This window comes from Dermochelys coriacea, chromosome 6 (assembly GCF_009764565.3).
Source record: "Dermochelys coriacea isolate rDerCor1 chromosome 6, rDerCor1.pri.v4, whole genome shotgun sequence".
Taxonomy (NCBI): domain Eukaryota; kingdom Metazoa; phylum Chordata; order Testudines; family Dermochelyidae; genus Dermochelys; species Dermochelys coriacea.
The window spans coordinates 87213429-87233232 of record NC_050073.1 but is presented as its reverse complement, the minus strand read 5'-3'; the positions used below and the strand labels follow the sequence as shown (position 1 = coordinate 87233232).

Below are 19804 nucleotides of genomic sequence, written 5' to 3'. Positions count from 1 at the left end.
TGGTTTTCAGAGATGCTGAGCACTTGCAGTGCCCACTGATTTTGATGGAGAAGTGGGGGCTCAGCATTTCTGAAAATCAAACTTACCTCAACTATCCCCAGAGCAGGCATAGCAAGAACAGCACTAATACAATATTCTATCTTAAGGTTTTATAGCTACCTGTAGGGGGTAAACTTCAATATTGATGCAAAACTAGTTATTAATGACATTATTATAATTGATTTTTATTATGTTAGATTATTACAAACTTGTCTTTGCCTTTACTGACATTTTAAAGAGACACTTAAAATTATGTTCAGAAACATGATGCTTGGATAATATGATTGCTCAAATGCTTGTTAGTTGCTTATTTAATTATATAAAACATCAAGCTAGGTAAGGAGATTCCTGGAGGCCTCTGCTTTCTGTCAGTGTGACAGGCTTCCAAAGCTCAAGGAAAATAACACCATGTTTATTACCCCAAGTGAAGTTACCAAGACTCTGAAATTCATCTTGATACCTTCTATTTTGGTTTAGTATTTCATACTATTTTCTTTTATCATATGTTTTAGTATTAGTTATTGTGAATCATGCTTTTTATAGAATATTTGATATGAGTCTTTACTTGCAAGTTGTAAATGCTGTAAGTGATAGATTGTGTAAAAGAATGTAAGGAGAATTAATGTTTTGGATGTGTTAACCCGAGATAAACTAAGAAATCAGAAAAATGGGCCTTTTCACCCCTTTCCTCTGCAAAGAAAAGGACCTCTTGGTTTCAATCCCACACAAAGGATTCTAGAAAAAATTCTTATTGAAAATGATTTCTCTTATAGACATTCTAAAGTCTTCTTTCTTCAAGTGATAAGGAGAAAATTTATGATTGGGAAATGTTGTGTAGAAGACTTTGGTTTACGTCTCATTCCATGTTTCCATTTAAAGGTGAAAAACGGTGTTTATTTCTTGAATACTTAAGATGATATAAGATTCTTTTTAGACATATAGTTGCAAATATTTTTATCAAAATGCAAGCCTGATAAAATAACTTTCTGATGCCATTGCTATGTGAATAATGACATGTTTTGTGTACAAATATAGCAGAAATGATTCTGTAACTGGTGACTAATGTAGGAAGCCATTAAAGTATAAAAACAGTGATGTTAATGGGGGGAATTAATTAGTCACGAAGAAGAGATGATGTCTTCTTTGATGACTAGTTGAATTTAAAGATTTTCTCTGAGAAGTTTAAAAGGGCTATTGGAGGACTGAAAGTCCCTTATATAGGAAACAGGGGTGTTTGTATTCATTTACTAGCAAATGAAATTCTGTTTCAAACTCTGATGAGACTGAATGGACTGAATAAAGGAAAGATTAAAACTCTTAACTTGAAATACTCTCTGAGAAGTTCCCACCACAAGGACATCTGCTGCATGTGCATTCACAGATTGTATATTCAGCAGCTGAAGTTGCGACTAAGACTGTTTTATGAAGCAGTGAAAGGGTGACAGCAGCTGATATTTGAGTCCAGCCAAGCCTTGAATGAGGTACACCTTCCTTCTCCAGTGATACTACGGAAGGAGAAGATTATAAATCTCTCCAAACTGAATAAGCAACTAACAATACTCTGCTCCCATCTCTCAGCTTCAACAGCACACTCATCACAGCACCTTCCTCTAAGCTCAGCTGTTCATCTCAGCTCTGTAAGAAAGCAGCCGCTGTAATAGACAGCTGAGGAAAAAAGCCTAAAACTGAACATTAAGAAGAAGTAAGCTTCCAGTTCAGCACTATTTCTGCAACATGACACAACAGTGTCTACAGCAGTGGCTCTCAACCTTTCCAGACTATTGTACTCATTTCAGGAGTCTGATTTGTCTTGTGTACCTCCAAGTTTCACCTAACTTAAAAACAACTTGCTTACAAAATCAGACATAAAATACAAAAGTGTCATAGCACACTATTACTGAAAAATTGCTTACTTTCTCCTACAGCAGTATAAACAAGTCATTTATGAAATTTCTGTACTGACTTTGCTTGGGTTTTTTATATAGCCTGTTGTAAAACTAGGCAAATATCTAGATGAGTTGATGTATCCCCAGGAAGATCTCTGCTACCCAAAGAGGTACACGTACCCCTGGTTGAGAACCACTGGTCTACAGCAGCATTGGTGAGATGAAGTTTGTCAAAGCACTGCCAAGTGATTAGATTCAAATTTTTCTTTTAGTGGTTTTAATGAGATACTGAAAAATTATTGGTTTCAGAGTAGCAGCCGTGTTAGTCTGTATTCGCAAAAAGAAAAGGAGTACCGGTGGCACCTTAGAGACTAACAAATTTATTAGAGCATAAGCTTTCGTGAGCTACAGCTCACTTCATCGGATGCATTTGGTGGAAAAAACAGAGACGAAAGCTTATGCTCTAATAAATTTGTTAGTCTCTAAGGTGCCACCGGTACTCCTTTTCTTTTTGAAAAATTATTGTAATTTAAGGTATTAACCGCTTCTTCTGTTAAACAGACTATGCATTCCTGGAGAGGAGACATCAGCTAACCCTTGTAAATAAAGAGAAAATGTGTGATTTAATTTGGATTTAAGATACTTAATATTCATTATTACTTGTCTCAAGACCTCTCATTGAATGACTTCTTTTAAGTAACTGAATTTAAATGTCTTTGGTTTCATAGAACTTAGTTAAGATTACTCACCTTTGTTCATTTATAATGTGCTTATGTTATCCACGATAAACCAAATAGGAGTCACCTATCCTTGAATGAAATTCTTTTGTCCATCTATAAACAGTTTTAGTTACCTGTGATATACTTAGACAGGACTCATTACTGATTTGGGGAATAATATTGTTTGGTCTTATCTTACCTAAAGAAGAGTAGCTCCATTAGAAGAGGACCCACCCTTGAAGTAAAAAAGCTCTCCACAGAGAGGCATGCAGAAGAGATTGTAACTGAAGTAATGATTGTTATTGCTTGTTTGTGTTCTGTTTTATTTTTATTTTTTTTCTTTATTTAATAATAAAATACTCATAGTGCTTATTTTGCTTCTCTTTAATTGTGGTATCTCTAAAGATCTGGCAAAGAACCATGTATGACTAAAATAGTGAGTGTCACATTGGGCATGAAGAGAGGCAATGATTAAGATTTATCCTACCATTTCTTGGTATGGCTATAATACGTTAGTAATTTTTGGAATAAAAAAGTTACTCAGGAACTTGAAACGCCCATTTCTACACAGCGATCACCATAGTATCTGGGCACATATTCTACTATACTGCCCTGGAAGGTCATATTGTAGCATGAGAAGGGAGTTTAGCCTCGATGGCAAACTCACGCTTTGTCCTCTTTTCTGAGATTACAGTCAAGATGGCCAATTACTGCTAACTGTGATGGTGATATGGATAACTATCTACCAGGAACTAGACTGAGACATCACAACTTCCACTTATGCCATTGAAGAGCTGTTAAATAGTAACTTTTTGTCATTAGTGGCTGGAGCTGACCTGATACAGGTAACCCAGAAGACAGACCTCAAAAAGTTCTGAAAGGGTTTAACGGTAGAATTCAGGTGGGTCCAAAAAGTTCTAATGTATATATTTTGGGACTCTACCAACCCTAACACCATCTTACTGAGATGTTGATCTCTTCCATCTTGGATTTTGGATTCTTCCTGATGGATGTGACAAGCGCAACGGCACCCTCTACAGTTAGGGGATTATGAGACAGCTGTGGTGGAAGACAAATGGAAACAGATTAGGAGGAGAATTTCACTTCCTGGCAATGGTTGTCTCTCTTTCCCTGTCAGTCTAGACTTTAGGAGGGTCATGGCCCAACTCTGCCCTTTCAACAAGTTTATCTTCATTATCTGTCCATCTTGTCACCTTCCCATTAAACTCTGCAAAGCCAACTACAGGAATACATTCTGGTCACCTCCTTCTTCTCCTCCTTTGCCTGCCTCTGGTTTAGCATAAAACCATTTGCTCTCCATTTCAGTTTAAGCAGCTCATATCAGAGTTTTCCTCGCCCCCCTGGTTAAGAGTTTTCCACTCCCTTCCCTTACTCCTAGCCCAAAAAGCTTTTGTCTTTACCTTCAGGATTTTGAGATTTCCATTGTCCTCTAACCCCCTGGCCAGCTTCCCAGCCCCTTCATTGTTGATATGGTTGTTGCTGATGTCCAGTTGGACCAGAATGTTGTTGAGTTTGAGAGCTTCTCCAAGGGCCAGAGCCCCCTCATTCCCAAAGCCATTCCATGAGAGGTCAAGTATCTTCAGTGTTCCATTGACCTTCAGAGAGAGAAGAGAGGTGATCACCACTGGCATCACAGCCATTGTAAATCCAGCTGATGCATCAATTTATTCCTCTTGTGAAGCCTCCTTTCATGACTGAGGCAGTAAACCAACTGGGGACTTAAGAGCTCTGCCTGCTTCTTCACTGTTGTCTTTGCCAGATAGGATTCCACCCATGTCAGCGGACTCCCAGCAGGACCTAGCAAATGCCAGCTGGGGCTCCAGCAGTGTGAGTTTCCTCACAAATGTGACCTACCAATGCTAGCTCAGTGATGCAAAATTCTTATCAGCAGTGCTGAGTGGGACTGCACCTGTGTGAGCTAACCAGGGCCAGCCCACAGCCCACTAGTGTGAACTTCCCAGCACTGACTGTCAGTGCCCTCTAGGACTACTTTGTGTGAGCTACCAAATCCAGCCCAAACTTCAATAATGTGAGCTTCCTCTCAGCACTGCCCTATTATTACCAGTGCCACAGAGACTCCCCACTAAGGGCTTTCTCTCGGGGTGCCCTTTACGTTAGAGTGCATAGTCCTTTACATGCTACTCTGAAAATAGGTGATTATGAAAAGGCCAAGCAGCACCCATGAAGCAGTATATTGGAGAGGGAGGTGCTGTGCCTGAACAGTCTTTCATGAATCATGTTAGCCATTACATCATCATCAGACAGACTTTGGCTCAGAGATGGGTGATGTTTGAGAGTGTGGGTAGGGAGGGTAATCTGTGCCTCTGGCCAAATTGGGATCTCTGAAGCAGATTAATCTAAAGTAAACTAAAGCTTGACAGGTGAGAAGCCTAGATGAGGGGTCATTGGGAGTATGTGTCATGGAAGAAGACCCCTTTGTCAGAGGAGGGTATGGATGGGAGTATCTATTGTTTCTCTGTTGCTTGGTTTTGAGTATTGACTAAAGTTGACCCCTCTATAAAATTAGAGGGGCACAGTTTATTGGCAAACACAAGAAGTTGAATGACTAGTGATGATATAATAGAACCATTAGCAGAGCAAGGGCAGACCAGTGCTTCAGCCAGGACATGCCAACCTTCCAAGCTTATCAGGGTCAGGCTTATCATTATTCAGGTGGGAGGCTTACTCTGAGACCAGCACCCAATGCCACAGCCCCCTTCATCTGCAAGTGGTTCCAGCTCAGGTTCAGAAACTCCAGTGCTTCATTGTTGGCTGAGGAAGAGGAAAAGAGATGGTAGCTGAAGAAGAAGAATGAACAGAAATGCATTTTAAAAGGCACTAGAGATTCATGTTATTGAAGGAGTGGGGAGACATGAGATCATCCCAGGCGTACACCGTACAATACATACTACAAATGAACACATATAGATAAATAATATAGCTAGACACACATGGTAAGCATGCTCACAGACAGACTCACACAGTCCCTCTCTCTCACTCACCCACACACACATGAACTTGCAGTTACTACACACAGAACTGCATACAGATACATGCACGAATACATGCAAATATATTCATACAAAAGACTCTACATTTCCCCACCTCCCAAGACACTTTGAAACAGACTGCAGAAACAGGCTACAGATACTATTAGGGATCTTAAAGGAATAATAACATATCCTATATTAGAGAAACAACCTGCTGCTGCTACCCTCCGTACTGATTCCACACTTGACACTACTGCTGCCATCCCCACAATAACACCCCCATCACTGATACATGATAGTGATACCAGGGATCACTGCCCCTTCCTCCAGTGGGAATCTGATAGTGGCCTGAGCACCAAATACTCCTCTTGTAAGGTGTGTGTGACAGACTGACAATTTCCTGTAATTTCATGAATGAACTTTATTGATTTAAATTAAACCTTACTAAATTAGGTTCAATATCTTTGTGGTCCATTATATTAACTATGCAGTTGTGTATGTGTTAGTGGGAAATTGTATGTAACTTCTCTGAGGAGACTGACTAATGCCCTCTATGGAAAGGATTAGGAATTTCAAAGGGCTTTTTGGAATAATATATGTAGAGTGGATTTCCTAGGAAGTACCTGGGATTAAGGGGAATACAAATGACCTACTTGGAATCCACCCTTTTGAGCCCTGTCCGGGGAGGAAAAGCCATTGTCTACTAATTGCCTGTTCCTGAAAATTCCAGATCAAAGACCTCTGAACTATATAAAGGGTGGAATAAATATGTTATGACTATGCTTGTTATGAGCTGAAGCTGTAATGAATTTGAAACCACAAGAAAACCCCTGCTGGAGATTGAAGGATTACTCTTGCCAGAGCCCATGTAAGGGTTCGGGTGATCTCTGATAAAATTATTAGCATGTGTGTAGCATGTCTTTTATTGTTTTTAATGTTTTCTCTGTAATGCTTTGACCTTAAGAATCAAATAGGTTTGCTCAGAAAGAACTGTATGGTAACTTATAGCTCTGGGCAGTCACACTGTTAAGCATCTCTGAAGAGAAAGCAAGCAAGTGTGCTTGGGCAGCCTGTCTCTACCTGAAAGTACCTTGGTCAGAATGTAGTGCGATACAGGAAAGGCAACAGTTGGGGAGCTGGAGGCCTGGGAGAGGTCTGTTGGACCTCGTAGGGGAAATACAGGTGCAGTTGCCCTGAACTGTGACAGAGTGCAGTGGAGTTCTCTGAGTTGGTAGCTGGTCTTGTGAGGCCCAAGGGTGCCCTGTACAAGGGGAGAGCATGAAATAGCCTATGCTCCAGATGCTTCTTGGAGCAGGGCAGGCTCAGCAACATTCTGAGGGCTATCAACCTGATCAGAAAAGCAGAGATGCCACTGAAGAGCAGCTTAAGTTCCATAGCCCAGATTTCTCCACCAAACCATTGCTAAGAGACCAAGACAAAGGGTTGATACAAATCCATCAACAACATGAACTGACTTGCAGCACGTGAAAACTGCCTCTGTTTTCACTCTAGCCAGAGTCTCCGTGCTCACCAGAGAATCTGAAGAGCAGAGAATATGTTGGTGATGCTGGGTACATCTCCACTTTGAGCTGGAGGTGTAATTTTCAGCTCAAGGAGGCAGAAGAACACAGTTTCTCTGGCTTATGCAAAGAGCATATTACCCTGGAGGGGTGAGGGAAGGGAGATGGTTAATACCAGTGGATGCTCACTTTCTGTAACAGATGGGTGGGATTCTACTTTCTACATACACAAAAAAGCAAGATGCACTCTGCCTGCAGCTGATTAGCAAGCAAATAGAAATTCAACCCTTTGTGTCAGATGTACACAGCTGTATGTGTGCCTGTGCCAGTCCAGCTGCAAAACATGGCACGTGGTGGCAATTTTACTCAGGGTAGGATGTGTGTGAATCCATTAGTGCTGTGTGTGAATCCATTAGTGAGAGAGGAGGCCTGCTACAGTATTGGAAAATGACCTTTGATTGGGGCAAAGGCTGGCTGCCAACATATTCCTATCTGATTTTATGATGATTCTCCATGGACAGCAGTTTGGATCTCACCACCCTGGCAGGTTTGCCCAATTTAAAAAAAAAATGATTAAAAATGTTTTTGCAAAGATCTTTATATTTTGTGCCTCAGTGGAGCTGGAAGTAAAGAAATTTATTTCCACAGAAGAGCTGGGCTCAGACACAGCCTCTGCTTGCTCTATGAGGGCCCGTTTATCTTTAGACCCCGTTTTCCCACTGGATTAACTGAGGCACAAACACAGTCCCTTGTCACTCATTGTAGGATTGAATTTATCGGTCTTCTAAAGACCTGGGCTGATCTTAACAGTAAATCCATGATGGTGGAAACACTGAATCAGGAAAATGAAAGTGTTATTTGGATCAAAGAAAGGATTTCAGTATTGTTTAAGAGAGCACTGTGTGGTTAAAAAGCATACATTTGTTGCCAAGGGACCATTGTGATAGGCAGAAATGCTAAGAGAAAGAGAGAGATTTGTAAAGGTCTTTCCCTGTGATACTATTAGCACCTGAGATTTGGATTTTGGCAGATTGAGAAGTCTCAGCCCCAAGGAAATTGAGAGAGTCACCCAAAGTGATATGGAGTTAAGGGTGAATCAATGGCCCAGCCAGGAGGGTTAAAGCCCTGGCTCCCAGTCCTTTACAGTAGCCATCAGGCCCCACAACCTTCTTGCTGTAAAATGTAAGAAAAGTGGTGGATTCACTTCTGCATCAGGGCTGGCCCCCAGAGGTCTCTAAGGGAAAAGGTGCCTGTACTGACTGCCCAGCTGGCTCAGTGGAAGTAATGAGTGGAGTTACCCAACATCTGTCCCAGATGTTCTCCTCCCTTCTCAGAGAACTCATTGTGGCTGAGGTCCAGCTCCTTTACTCGGTAATTGCCCTATGGAGAGAAATGGTACAGAGAGAATCAGATCTTCCATCCAGCTGCAGTCAGCTGCCATCCTAAGACCCCAGAAGAGAATGAAATATAGGCTTTTAGCTATTCTAGTGCACAGCAGTTTGTCAGCACAGAGACAGAGGATTATGATACCAAGAACAAAGCAGGTTTGTCAGTCTTTTAACATGGTATTTTTTACTCATGAAACAGAGGAGTCAAAAGGACTTTATGCAGCTAGGCCCAGTAACAACAAACGCTGTTCAAACTTCACTCTCACAGCTCTGTTCATGGACCTAGTCCTGTTCTGCATCACACCCCTGCTATTCCAATTCGGTCCCCATATTCCACCTCTACCAATGTGCCTCATTCCTGACCTATAGCACTTCATGTTACAAATGCAGATCATGGGCAGAAACGTCCAGTGAAGTCAAATTGTGTAATCGTTTTTGTGATAGAGACTAAATTGAGAAAGGCACTAAACTTCTTTTCACTTGTGACTTTCAAAGTGATTTAAATCAGACCACTTATATTTCTTGAAAGCTTTGCATCCCAAAAATCTCCTTCTGTACTCCCGTTACGCACTCCAGAGGGTTCATGTCCTAGCCAGACCCCAACAGCTGTCCTGAGAAAACATTAACCTGGTACACACTTCTCCATGTCCTCCTAGCCTGTCTCCTTTCTGAAGCGAGTGACAAACACTCATCGGAATTATGTCAGGAAATCATCTAGGCACTAAAAGGTGGGAATCAAACCAAGTAAGGACTTTAAAATGGGGAAAGCCCTGAATTAAGGCTACAATTTTGTCACAGCTATTTTTAGTAAAATTCATGGACAGGTCACGGGCAATAACCAAAAAGTCATGGCATGTGACCTGTCCATGATTTTTATTAAAAATACCCATAACTAAATCTTAGGTGCTGGGGAAGGGGGGCGCTCCCGCAGACACTGTTGCTGTGGGGGAGGTTCCAGGGGATGCTGCTGCTCCGGGGGCGGGGGGGAGGGCGCTCTGGGGTCGTGCTGCTGCTGGGGGGGGGGCAGCTCGAGGCCCTGCTGCTGCTGGGGGTGGGGTGGTCCAGAGCTCTGCACCACTGCCGCTGGGGAGGGGGTGGCCCAGGGCTCTGCTGCTGCCCAGGGCCCCCCTGCCACTGATGCTGGCAGGTTACTCACCAGTAGTGCCTCGGCGAAGTACTGTGCAGTTTCCTCCCTAAAGTTGTTTCCTGCAGAGGAGAAGCATGTATTAACAGAGCTTTGTCTCTCCTTTGTGACATTGCACTGTGTCTGAGGGAATCTCCTGGGCTGGCTGGAATGGCATCCCATAATGATGAAGAACAAATGGGGTTGAAAGAGGTTACCTCCCCACTTTCTCTTCTTTTGACCTCCTTTCTTATGTTGTCTTGGGACCCACAGAGCACTCAGACATTGCCTAACTGAGGGCCATACCTAAATTGCTCAGAGGTGGCTGTATTTTAGAGGTGCTGTATGTATACAGGGCCAGACCCTTATCTTGGTATAAATATAAGTATAAATCTAGACTTCAATGCAGTTATTCTGCATTTACACCAGAGTACATATACATGAGAGCAGAATCTGACCCAATGTCTATAATGTGCTTTCAGGATGAGAAGAGTTATAGAAGTGAAAAATATTATCATATCAAACTCCTTCCCCGCCCTCTTCCCAGAATGCATGGACCCACCTGAGAGCTGAACAGCCCGGAGACAAGAAATATTATCCAGGAACATCCTGGAGATGGCTTCTGCTCCTTCTGTGCCTATGTGGTTATTGGAGATGTTCTGAAAGGGAAGTATCAAGTATATGAAAGGAAAACTCCCCAGAATGGAGAATAGTGTTTGTGGCTGAATGTGCAAGAAAGGCTAAGAGAATCCAAGGCCAGCAGGACAGAGGCACTAGTCAGGCAGGGTCACTCTTAGACAGTAATTAAAACCAGAAGTTTCCTTCTATTTTGATACTTGTATGTGCAACCCCAGCTCCTTTGTAACAGGAGCAAAACTCCAGAGCCAATAACTTCACTGAGGTCTTGGTCTTCAATGAACCAGCAGTTACTTTGTCAAAGATCTTTGATGCCGCACAAATCCCAAGGCCTTACAAAATCCATTCCATATGCCCCCAGTTTTGGATACAGGAAACATTACTCAGAGCATATATGAAAAAATAATTCCTCTCTTAATCTGTTCAGAAGGGCTTCCACACACCCTGTTGGAGCATGAAAATCTCTGATATAGAACATTTTCTCCATTGGCTAACCATACTGTAGAAGGATTTGTTTATGAGAAAGAAGGTAATCATTTTGTGTATTTCTGCAAATTAACTAAATAATTCCATAGTTCTGGGGAGCCCATCATGCTCTCGCTATTTTACTTTTCTGCGGCTTGTACTTTTTAAACTAGAGGGGCACAAAAATTATGACATTCAGAATGTGAATTTTTTTGTAAGGAGGCAATTAGAACTTGGAAACTAATTAACTGATTTTCTTGAAACTCAGAAAATTCAAAATTTCCTCAGATATTTTGTGCAGAAAATCTGAGGCAGATACTATTGTTTTATATTAAAAATGCACTGTACAATTTGGTATAGCACAAGATGGGGATACGAGACCTGAAAGATCAGTGGTCTGACCCAGTAAGGAAGGATAATGGATGAGATGACAAATGGTGGGAGCTTGTATGTCTCCTATATTGCCATGTTCCAGTGTGTTAGAACTAGAAAATTGGATACCAGCTCTTGAATGTAGCAGTTCTCTCGTAGCATCTGTACCAGACACGTGACTCCTTCAGCCAGGATCCAGTTATCTTCCAGCTCCAGATGAGTGATGGTTGTGTTGGACTAAAACAGCCCAAACAAGACAGAGAGAGACAGAGAATTGCTGGAATGTTAGTGAAATGGGCAATGTCCTCGGTGTAATTTACACAATCCCTGTATACCTCCCATATAAGGCACTGCAGAAACTGTGCCTAACATAACTGTGGTCGGTGAAAAAGGGCAGAGCTTGAGCTGAGGGTGTTGGGACATGAAAGAGACTTGGTTAAGTGGTGTAGCTTTCAAGTGACTCATGCTCTGCACTGCTGTTATAGGAGAATCAGGTTCAATTCCCAGTCTCAATCTTAGGCTCCCTGGGTCTGCCCAGTGGTTAGCAGAGAGCCAGGGTTGGGGTATCAATCTTGCTGTCTTATTCCCTGGGCTTGTAGGGGGTAGGAGTGCTGGAAAATCAGGTCCAGAGGGGGCCTGTAGGACCCTTCTACAGTCAGCAAAGAGGTTCCTTTTTTTGGTTGGAAGGTTAGTGGCTGCAACAGCTTTGATAAATTAAATTGATAAATTAAACAGTAATAAGTTACCAGGGCCAGATGGTATTAACCCAAGAGTTCTGACGGAACTCCAATATGAAATTGCAGAACTATTAACTGTGATATGTAACCTATCATTTAAATCATGGTCTGTACCAGATGACTGGAGGATAGCTAATTGCACACCAATTTTTAAAAAAGGCCCCAGAGGCAATCCTAGCAATTACAGGCCAATAAGCCTAACTTCAGTACCAGGAAAACTGGTTGAAACTATAGTAAAGAACAGAATGATCAGACACATAAATGAACACGAGTTGTTGGGGAAGAGTCAACATGGCTTTTGTAAAGGGAAATCATGCCTCATCAATTTATTAGAATTCTTTGAGGGTGTCAGCAAACATGTTGATAAGGGTGATCCAGTGGATATAATGTACTTAGACTTTCAGAAAGCCTTTGACAAGTTCCCTCATCAAAGGCTCTTAAGCACAGTATGATGTCATGGGATAAGAGGGAAGGTCCTCTCATGCATCAGTAACTTGTTAAACAATACAAAACAAATGGTAGTAATAAATGGTCAGTTTTCAGAATGGAGAGATGTAAATAGTGATGTCCCTCAGGGGCCCATATTGGGACAAGTACTGTTCAACATATTTATAAATGATATGGGAAAAGGGGTAAACTGTGAGGGGGCAAAATTTACAGATGGTACAAAATTACTCAAGATAGTTAAGTCTAAAGCAGAGCTACAAAGGAATCTCACAAAACTGGCTGACTGGGTAACAAAATGGCAGATGAAATTCAGTGTTGATAAATACAAAGTAATGCACATTGGAAAACATAATCCCAACTATACATACAAAATGACGGGCTCTAAAAATTAGCTATTACCACTCAAGAAAGAAATTTTAAAGTCATGGTGGATAGTTCTTTGAAAACATTCGCTCAAAATGCAGCAGCAGTCAAAAAAGCTAACAGAATGTTAGGAACCATTATGTAAGGAATAGATAATAAGACTGAAAACATCATAATGCCACTATATAAATCCATGGTAGGCTCACATCTTGAATACTGGATGTAGATCTGGTTGCCCCATCTCAAAAAATATATATTAGAATTGGAAAGGTACAGAGAAGGGCAACAAAAATGATTAGGGGTATGGGGAGAGATTAAAAAGATTGGGACTTTTCAGCTTGGAAAAGAGATGACTAAGGGGGGATATGATAGAGGTCTATAAAATCATGATGGGTGTGGAGAAAGTGAATAAAGAAATGTTATTTATTCCTTCACATAACACAAGAAATTTCAGGGGCCACCCAATGAAATTAATAGGGAGCTGGTTTAAAACAAACAAAAGAAAGTACTTCTGTACACAACACACAGTCAACCTGTGGAACTCATTGTCAGGGGATGTTGTAAAGGCCAAAACTGTAATAGGTTCAAAAAAGATCTAGATAAGTTCATGGAGGATAGGCCCATCAATCGCTATTAGCGAGGATGGTCAGAAATGCAACACCATGTTCTGAGTGTCCCTAGTCTCTGATTGCCAGAAGCTGGGAGTGGATGATAGGGGATGGATCACTTGATGATTGCCTGTTCAGTTCATTCCCTCTTACACACCTGGCATTGGCCTCTGTAGGAAGACAGGATATTGGGCTAAATGGACCATTGGTCTGACCCAATATGGTGGTTCTTATGTTCTGTGTAGAGGGTTAGAAATGGTGGGGTTTCTCAGGGCTCCTACAAGGATAATGTAGATTTACCCATGCCTCCCCCCCACACTAAATAATAGCCTCCAAAATTTGGAGAGGCCCAGTATGCCTGTTGGCTTTGGGTTGACACCACTACTTCCATCCTTGATCAGGTACTCACCACCAGTGTGATGGCAATGGCTTTGGCACCCTTGGGTCCTAGACCATGATGGTTCAGGTTCATGTAAGGCTCCTCTATGTTCCGAATGAAGTAAGAGACAGGCACCACTCCCACCAGTTTGCAAGCCTCTAAATATAGCTCTGCACCCTTCATGGTTGCAAAGGACCTCTCGGTATCTACAGAAACAAAGGAGGCTTGTGAGCAGTGTACTCAGTGTCTCATCTCTCTTCCCCCCATCACTGCAGCTAATTCTTCACCTGCAGAGGGAACTGGTTGATTCCTTGCTGGGGTCCATAGGATACCTCATGAGGAAGGGCTAGAAGACATGAGCCAAGCAACCCCCCAGAAGAGTCAAGCTAGTAAGAATCTCTGTGCACTTCTCCTTTTTGCTCAGCGCTGGCCTTGCAATTTGATGGAAGGAGAGATTAGGATCATGTGAAATGTTCTCTCCCCCTCAACTGTGATGATGGGGGAGACTGGGACAGCCCAAGAGTTGCCAGGCTTGCAGGGAGCCAAGAAGCCACTTGTGCTTTTTGTGCTCATGAGACCCTCACTCCACATGTTTTCAGATTCATGAGTCAAATTCAACCATTCAGTCAACAGGCCATGCCAGATTCATGGTCTTGGCTTTTTGTGGCTGGCCTATGTCTAATTTTGCCTTGTTGAGCTAAGATGAGGGAAATGGAATTCCACAGGATAAGAATAAGATCTCTGCTCTTAAAGACATCTGTTTCTGGGACAACTTATCCTGTACCAACTCCTTCTATGTTTGACTGTTTGGTTTCTCATATCTAACTTCAGAAACCTGGAATGTGACTAAATCATTCCAGGTCTAAACATGCACTTCTGACATCAGGCAAGAAAGCCTTATTTTATTTATCGTGACTGAAGTCTATGGCAGATAGTGCCAGAGGAGGCTGGTCAACCCACAGCACATTGGCTTATAAATGGCAGAAAGAAACTCTGTGTTCTCATCATCTTGGCCACTGGAAGTTGCTGACACAGCTGCAGTAGAACAGACCAGGACAGCTGATGGCTGCATTTCCGTAAAAACCTGTCATTTGGACTTTCTTCATCAAACCCAGTATTTAGAGATTGTATTCTCTGTATTTATGCAATGGTTTAACCTCAGCACAAACTCCACTCTAGTTAAAGTACTTTTGCCAGTTATATTTGAGGACTCTCCCAAACATCTCCTTTTTCTTAGATTTTTCTGGTTTTTAATTTTCTTTTTTTCTCCTTTCAATTTATAATACTTTAACAAAGTGCTGATCCTAGGCTCCAGACATCTTTGCCATATATAAAAATGTGAGCAGAGTTTGATTAACCAGACATCTACTAGCTAAAGGGCTAAACCCACTAGCTAGAGAATGATACTAAAGATAAGAGGGGCTCTACCAGCATGTTTAGAGACAGAGGCCTTGGTGAGAAGTCCACCCTTTTCTTACCCAAACTGCTGGAAAATGGGAAAAGTGCTGGGATTCCTTCTAGGGCAGTGTCCTTGGTCCCTGCTCAGGGACTCTGCTCAGGGACTCCACTTCTTATATTAATCTCTTGTTAATAGGTGCTGCACTGACTGTGAAGGAAAGGGTTTAGTTGGAAGTGTGGCCGGCAAATGCTCACCTTCAATCTCTAGGTCTGTGTCAGAACTGTCTGCTCTTGTCTTTTCCTCTGCTGGGCTGTTGGATTGGTCAGTAAGCAACAGGGATTCCACAGACAGGCTGCCCTCAGACATCTCAGTCTGGTCTGGAATGAAATTGATCTGCTTCATTCTGTGAATGCAAACTTAATGCATACGCAACACCCCACAAGACACTGCAGAAAGATCCTTTTTCTCCCTTCACTGAATCCCAGGGTCCTCTTAAAAATGTTTCAGGTACTTTCTTCCCCAGCCCCAAATCTATGCGCATCCCTCCACTGCATTATACTTACCTGGAAGCTGTCACTGGTGTATGGATGTTCTCACTTGAGCAGTTGGAGGTGCCTGGACACCCAATGGCTTGGCACCTTTTGGAGCAAACTCTCCAATAAGCTGGAAGCCCAAGTTTATGGAGGGCTATTTGTTCTCTCACACTAGTCGTTTACTAATTCTGGTGAACTGCACCTTCCCTCTCCCTGATTTCTGAAATTACCAGTCACTGGCAATCAGATCCTCCCACCCCCTGTGTCCTAGCCCTTCTGTTAACCCTCAAGCCAAAACTATGCCAGTTACTTTAAACTTTTCCTTCCTGGGTGGCTTTCTCTAAGCCTGCGTGCTGCTTTTGCTATCAGTCTGAGAGTGCTTAGTTGTGTACTTCGAGTAAGGCGGAGGAGAAATGGTTTGAATGCCACTGTACACCAGGATTGAGCTGTCACTCAGAAGCAAGACTTGTAATCAGATCCCAGTGGATGTGATACAGCCTCTCTCACCCCCAATTCATAATTTATTTTACAATTAGGGAGAAAGAGAGATTGGAAAACTACCCTATGGGGGAAATAAAATGATACAAGAGCCAAGAAGAATAATGTCACCACAACCAATCCTTTCTGACAAGTGGAGGGAAAAGTAATCTTACTATTTATCTTTCTCTTTTTTCACTGTTACCTCTTTGCTGCCTTTTCCTCTGACTTCTTACTTTCCTTTACTGACTGGTTATTGACCTGTAATTTTGTCCCTTCTCATTCAATATTAAAGCTTGATATGGAATCCACAGTTTAGCTCTCCAGCCAGAGATGTATGTAAGAGGATGACTGCCAGCTGGGTCAGGTGACAGGGCATCTCACTCACTCCACTCAGTTTGCCTCCAGCCCCGACCTCCCGACCTAAGATCCAGGCCCTTTTGCCAGACTTTGCTTGTTCAAATGAGTCATTTGCTGACTTTGTTTTTTAAAAGGAGGAGAAGGGGGCAAAGAAAGAAAGAAGTATCTCTAAACCCTTTATAAACAACTCAAAAGACACACCAAATAGAAGTGACTAGGTGGAAACATATAATAGTTTCTCTTGTGTCCTTTCATTGTTATTATTTATTTGTATTGTGGCAGTGCCCAGAGGCCCTCTGAGGATCAGATATCCATTGTGCTGGGCATTGTAGTGGGGCAGCTGCCCCACTCCTGCAGAATCAACAGTAAAAGCAGCCCTGGAGAGGGCTGCGGCTGGGAACAGCTAAGCTGATTGGGGGAAGCTGCCACAGCTGTGACCACACCCCAATCAGGCCACAGCTGACCCTTATAAGAGGGCTGTGGCCCAGAAGCTGGAGGAGTCTCACTCTAGCTCTGGAGTGAGAAGGGTTAGCTGACTGGGAGCAAGGTACTTGAGGTTGAGCAGTGCTGGGGAAGGACAAAAGGAGCTTGGGAGCTCTAGCCCGGTAGACCTCCCTGGCTGCAGGCCTTGGTAAAAGGCCAGAAAGGTACTGGGGATGCAGAGGGGCAGCCTGGGAATAGGCAGGGGCAGCTGGTCCTAACCCCTTGCCAACAATGAGTGGCCATTACACTGCAGTCTGCCCCAGTGAGTGGGGGTTAGATGATGACTGGCAGTCACCACTGAGGCAAGGTGAGTTTTGAGGGTTCCCCAGGCAGGGGTGACCCAGAGTGCTGGGGCAGAACCCCAAGGTAAAGTGCACTGGGGTCTGGGAGAGACATGGATGCCAGTGGCAATCCAGACACTGGCCTGCAGAGGGTGCAGTGAAGCCTGGAAAGAGCTAATTCCTGAGACCACAGCAGGTGGTGCTGTGCTGGTGAGCCATTGCCTTGCTACAGGCATAATAATAAAGATAAAGCGCCAGCTCTAAGGAATGTATAATCTCTTTTTGTAACACTAATTCTTGCAGCCTTCCTCCATCCTATGACATACCTTTTTGGACACAAAACAACATAGCATCCAATCTGGTGCCACTGAAGTAATTCCTGTGAAGTAATGGCTCCAGATTTGAGCTCCTTGGGGCTTTTGTCTATGAAAAGCCATGCACACCTGTGGTGCTGTAGAAGTTGGTAGTATATCTAAAGTGCGGTTCAAGAAAAGCACAGGCAAGGGTTTTTAAAAGTGTAACATTATATTATTATGCACTAAATATATTTTCATTTTTAAAGAGACAAGGTGGGTGAGGTAATATCTTCTATTGGACCAACTTCAGTTGGTGAAAGAAACAAGCTTTCAAGTATGCAGAGCTCTTCTTCAGATCTGGAGGAACAGATTGTTTAGCATAAATATTATTATTTTATTTATTTATTAAAGTAAATGTAGTAAAAGATGCCAGGATGACCATTCTGGAGACTCATGTCCTTCATTTATCCAGACTACTGATACTGCCAGGGTAGCATTATGGCAAACTTCCCCCTAACACGCTGTCTTATCCGTGCACTTCCACCATAGTGGTGAGAGGGGATTTCAGTCTCTGTGGCTTGGAGTGAGACATGGTAAGTCGGGAATCAAGCCACCTTGTAAGTGCTTTCTTTTACACATCCTCAACGCTGCCTATTCTATTCTAGGCCCATCTCTTTTGTTTGTTACCTCTTTAAATTGTGCCACATGGCCATTAGACAAGTCAAAAGAGTAATTTTTACTTAAATGGTAAGCTGTCTAGGGTGGAGTAGTGAGGTGAAGTGGCCTCCCACTGACCCAGAGGGGGAGGGGCCACTTGAATATCCCAGGTGTGCGAAGCGAGGCTGTGCTCACCCTGCCCACCAGAAGTCAGTGGATGGGACAGGAAGTACAGAAGGTGGGTCTGCAAGCTCAGTTGGGCTGGAGCCACTGAAGGAGCCAGATGTCTCCAGCCTGCTCCCAAACTGGGAGACTGCCGCGGACCCCTGCGGCGCTGAGGACTGGCCAATGCTGCCCAAGCCACATACTTACCACGCTGAGGAGGAGTTGCCGGGACTACTGCTGGCCTTCTACCTGAACAATGCAGAGAACCCCTTATAGACCCAGGTATGCCCCAAGGGGGAGATAGGAAGTGGCTTGGGGGAACTAGACAGCCCTCTGGTTGAGAGCTGGCCTGCAACCCAATCAGCGTGTTGCAGGAGGATACCCAGTGGTGGACTCCTCCACCACTGTTAGGGTCCTGGGCTGGGATGTGGTGGAGTTGGGAAGGCCTGCATCGCCCCTGCCACCCAACTGCTGTCCTTAGGTATACACAGCTGCATAGGGTACCTAAAAATTTGGGGCACCCCAGGGTCTTGGTGTCCATCCTTCCACCTCTTCCTCTTCCTGTTCTGACTTTTCCTGCAGCCTGGTGAGTCTTCCTCCAGGGATCAAGTAACTTAAAAGTGAATTTTTCAGCCTGCCAGACCTATTAGCACAATATTGAAACTTTCAGAGTAGCAGCCGTGTTAGTCTGTATTTGCAAAAAGAAAAGGAGTACTTGTGGCACCTTAGAGACTAACAAATTTATTAGAGCATAAGCTTTCGTGAGCTACAGCTCACTTCATCGGATGCATTTGGTGGAAAAAACAGAGGAGAGATTTTTATATATATATACATACACACACACACACACACACACACAGAGAACATGTAGTCATCATGAATAGGTCGGAGTATGAACAAGAGGCTACTAGGCAGCTCTCCAACACCACTTTCTACAAGCCATTACCCTCTGATCCCACTGAGAGTTACCAAAAGAAACTACAGCATTTGTTCAAGAAACTCCCTGAAAAAGCACAAGAACAAATCCGCACAGACACACCCCTAGAACCTCGACCTGGGGTATTCTATCTGCTACCCAAGATCCATAAACCTGGAAATCCTGGATGCCCCATCTCAGGCATTGGCACCCTGACAGAAGGATTGTCTGGCTATGTAGACTCCCTCCTCAGGCCCTTCGTTACCAGCGCTCCCAGCTATCTTCGAGACACCACTGACTTCCTGAGGAAACTACAGTCCATTGGTGATCTTCCTAAAAACACCATCCTAGCCACTATGGATGTAGAAGCCCTCTACACCAACATTCCTCACAAAGATGGACTACAAGCCGTCAGGAACAGTATCCCCGATACTGTCACGGCTAACCTGGTGGCTGAACTTTGTGACTTTGTCCTCACCCATAACTATTTCACATTTGGGGACAATGTATACCTTCAAATCAGCGGCACTGCAATGGGTACCCG

General features: G+C 43.2%; 1 protein-coding gene across 1 annotated transcript in view; it reads right to left on the bottom strand.

Annotated features, from left to right (window-relative positions):
• Positions 1-15855, bottom strand: part of LRRC74A (leucine rich repeat containing 74A) — a 30122-nt gene extending 14267 nt beyond the window's left edge. The window contains exons 1-10 of the mRNA XM_038407033.2: positions 15656-15855; positions 15347-15469; positions 13724-13899; positions 11289-11396; positions 10249-10345; positions 9720-9769; positions 8474-8555; positions 5352-5437; positions 4066-4260; positions 3608-3703 (exon numbers count right to left, since the gene is read on the bottom strand). Coding sequence (XP_038262961.2) covers positions 3608-3703; positions 4066-4260; positions 5352-5437; positions 8474-8555; positions 9720-9769; positions 10249-10345; positions 11289-11396; positions 13724-13899; positions 15347-15458 — 1002 coding nt within the window. The 5' untranslated portion in view covers positions 15459-15469; positions 15656-15855. The remainder of the gene's footprint in view (positions 1-3607; positions 3704-4065; positions 4261-5351; positions 5438-8473; positions 8556-9719; positions 9770-10248; positions 10346-11288; positions 11397-13723; positions 13900-15346; positions 15470-15655) is intronic.
• Between the last annotated feature and the right edge of the window lie 3949 nt (positions 15856-19804).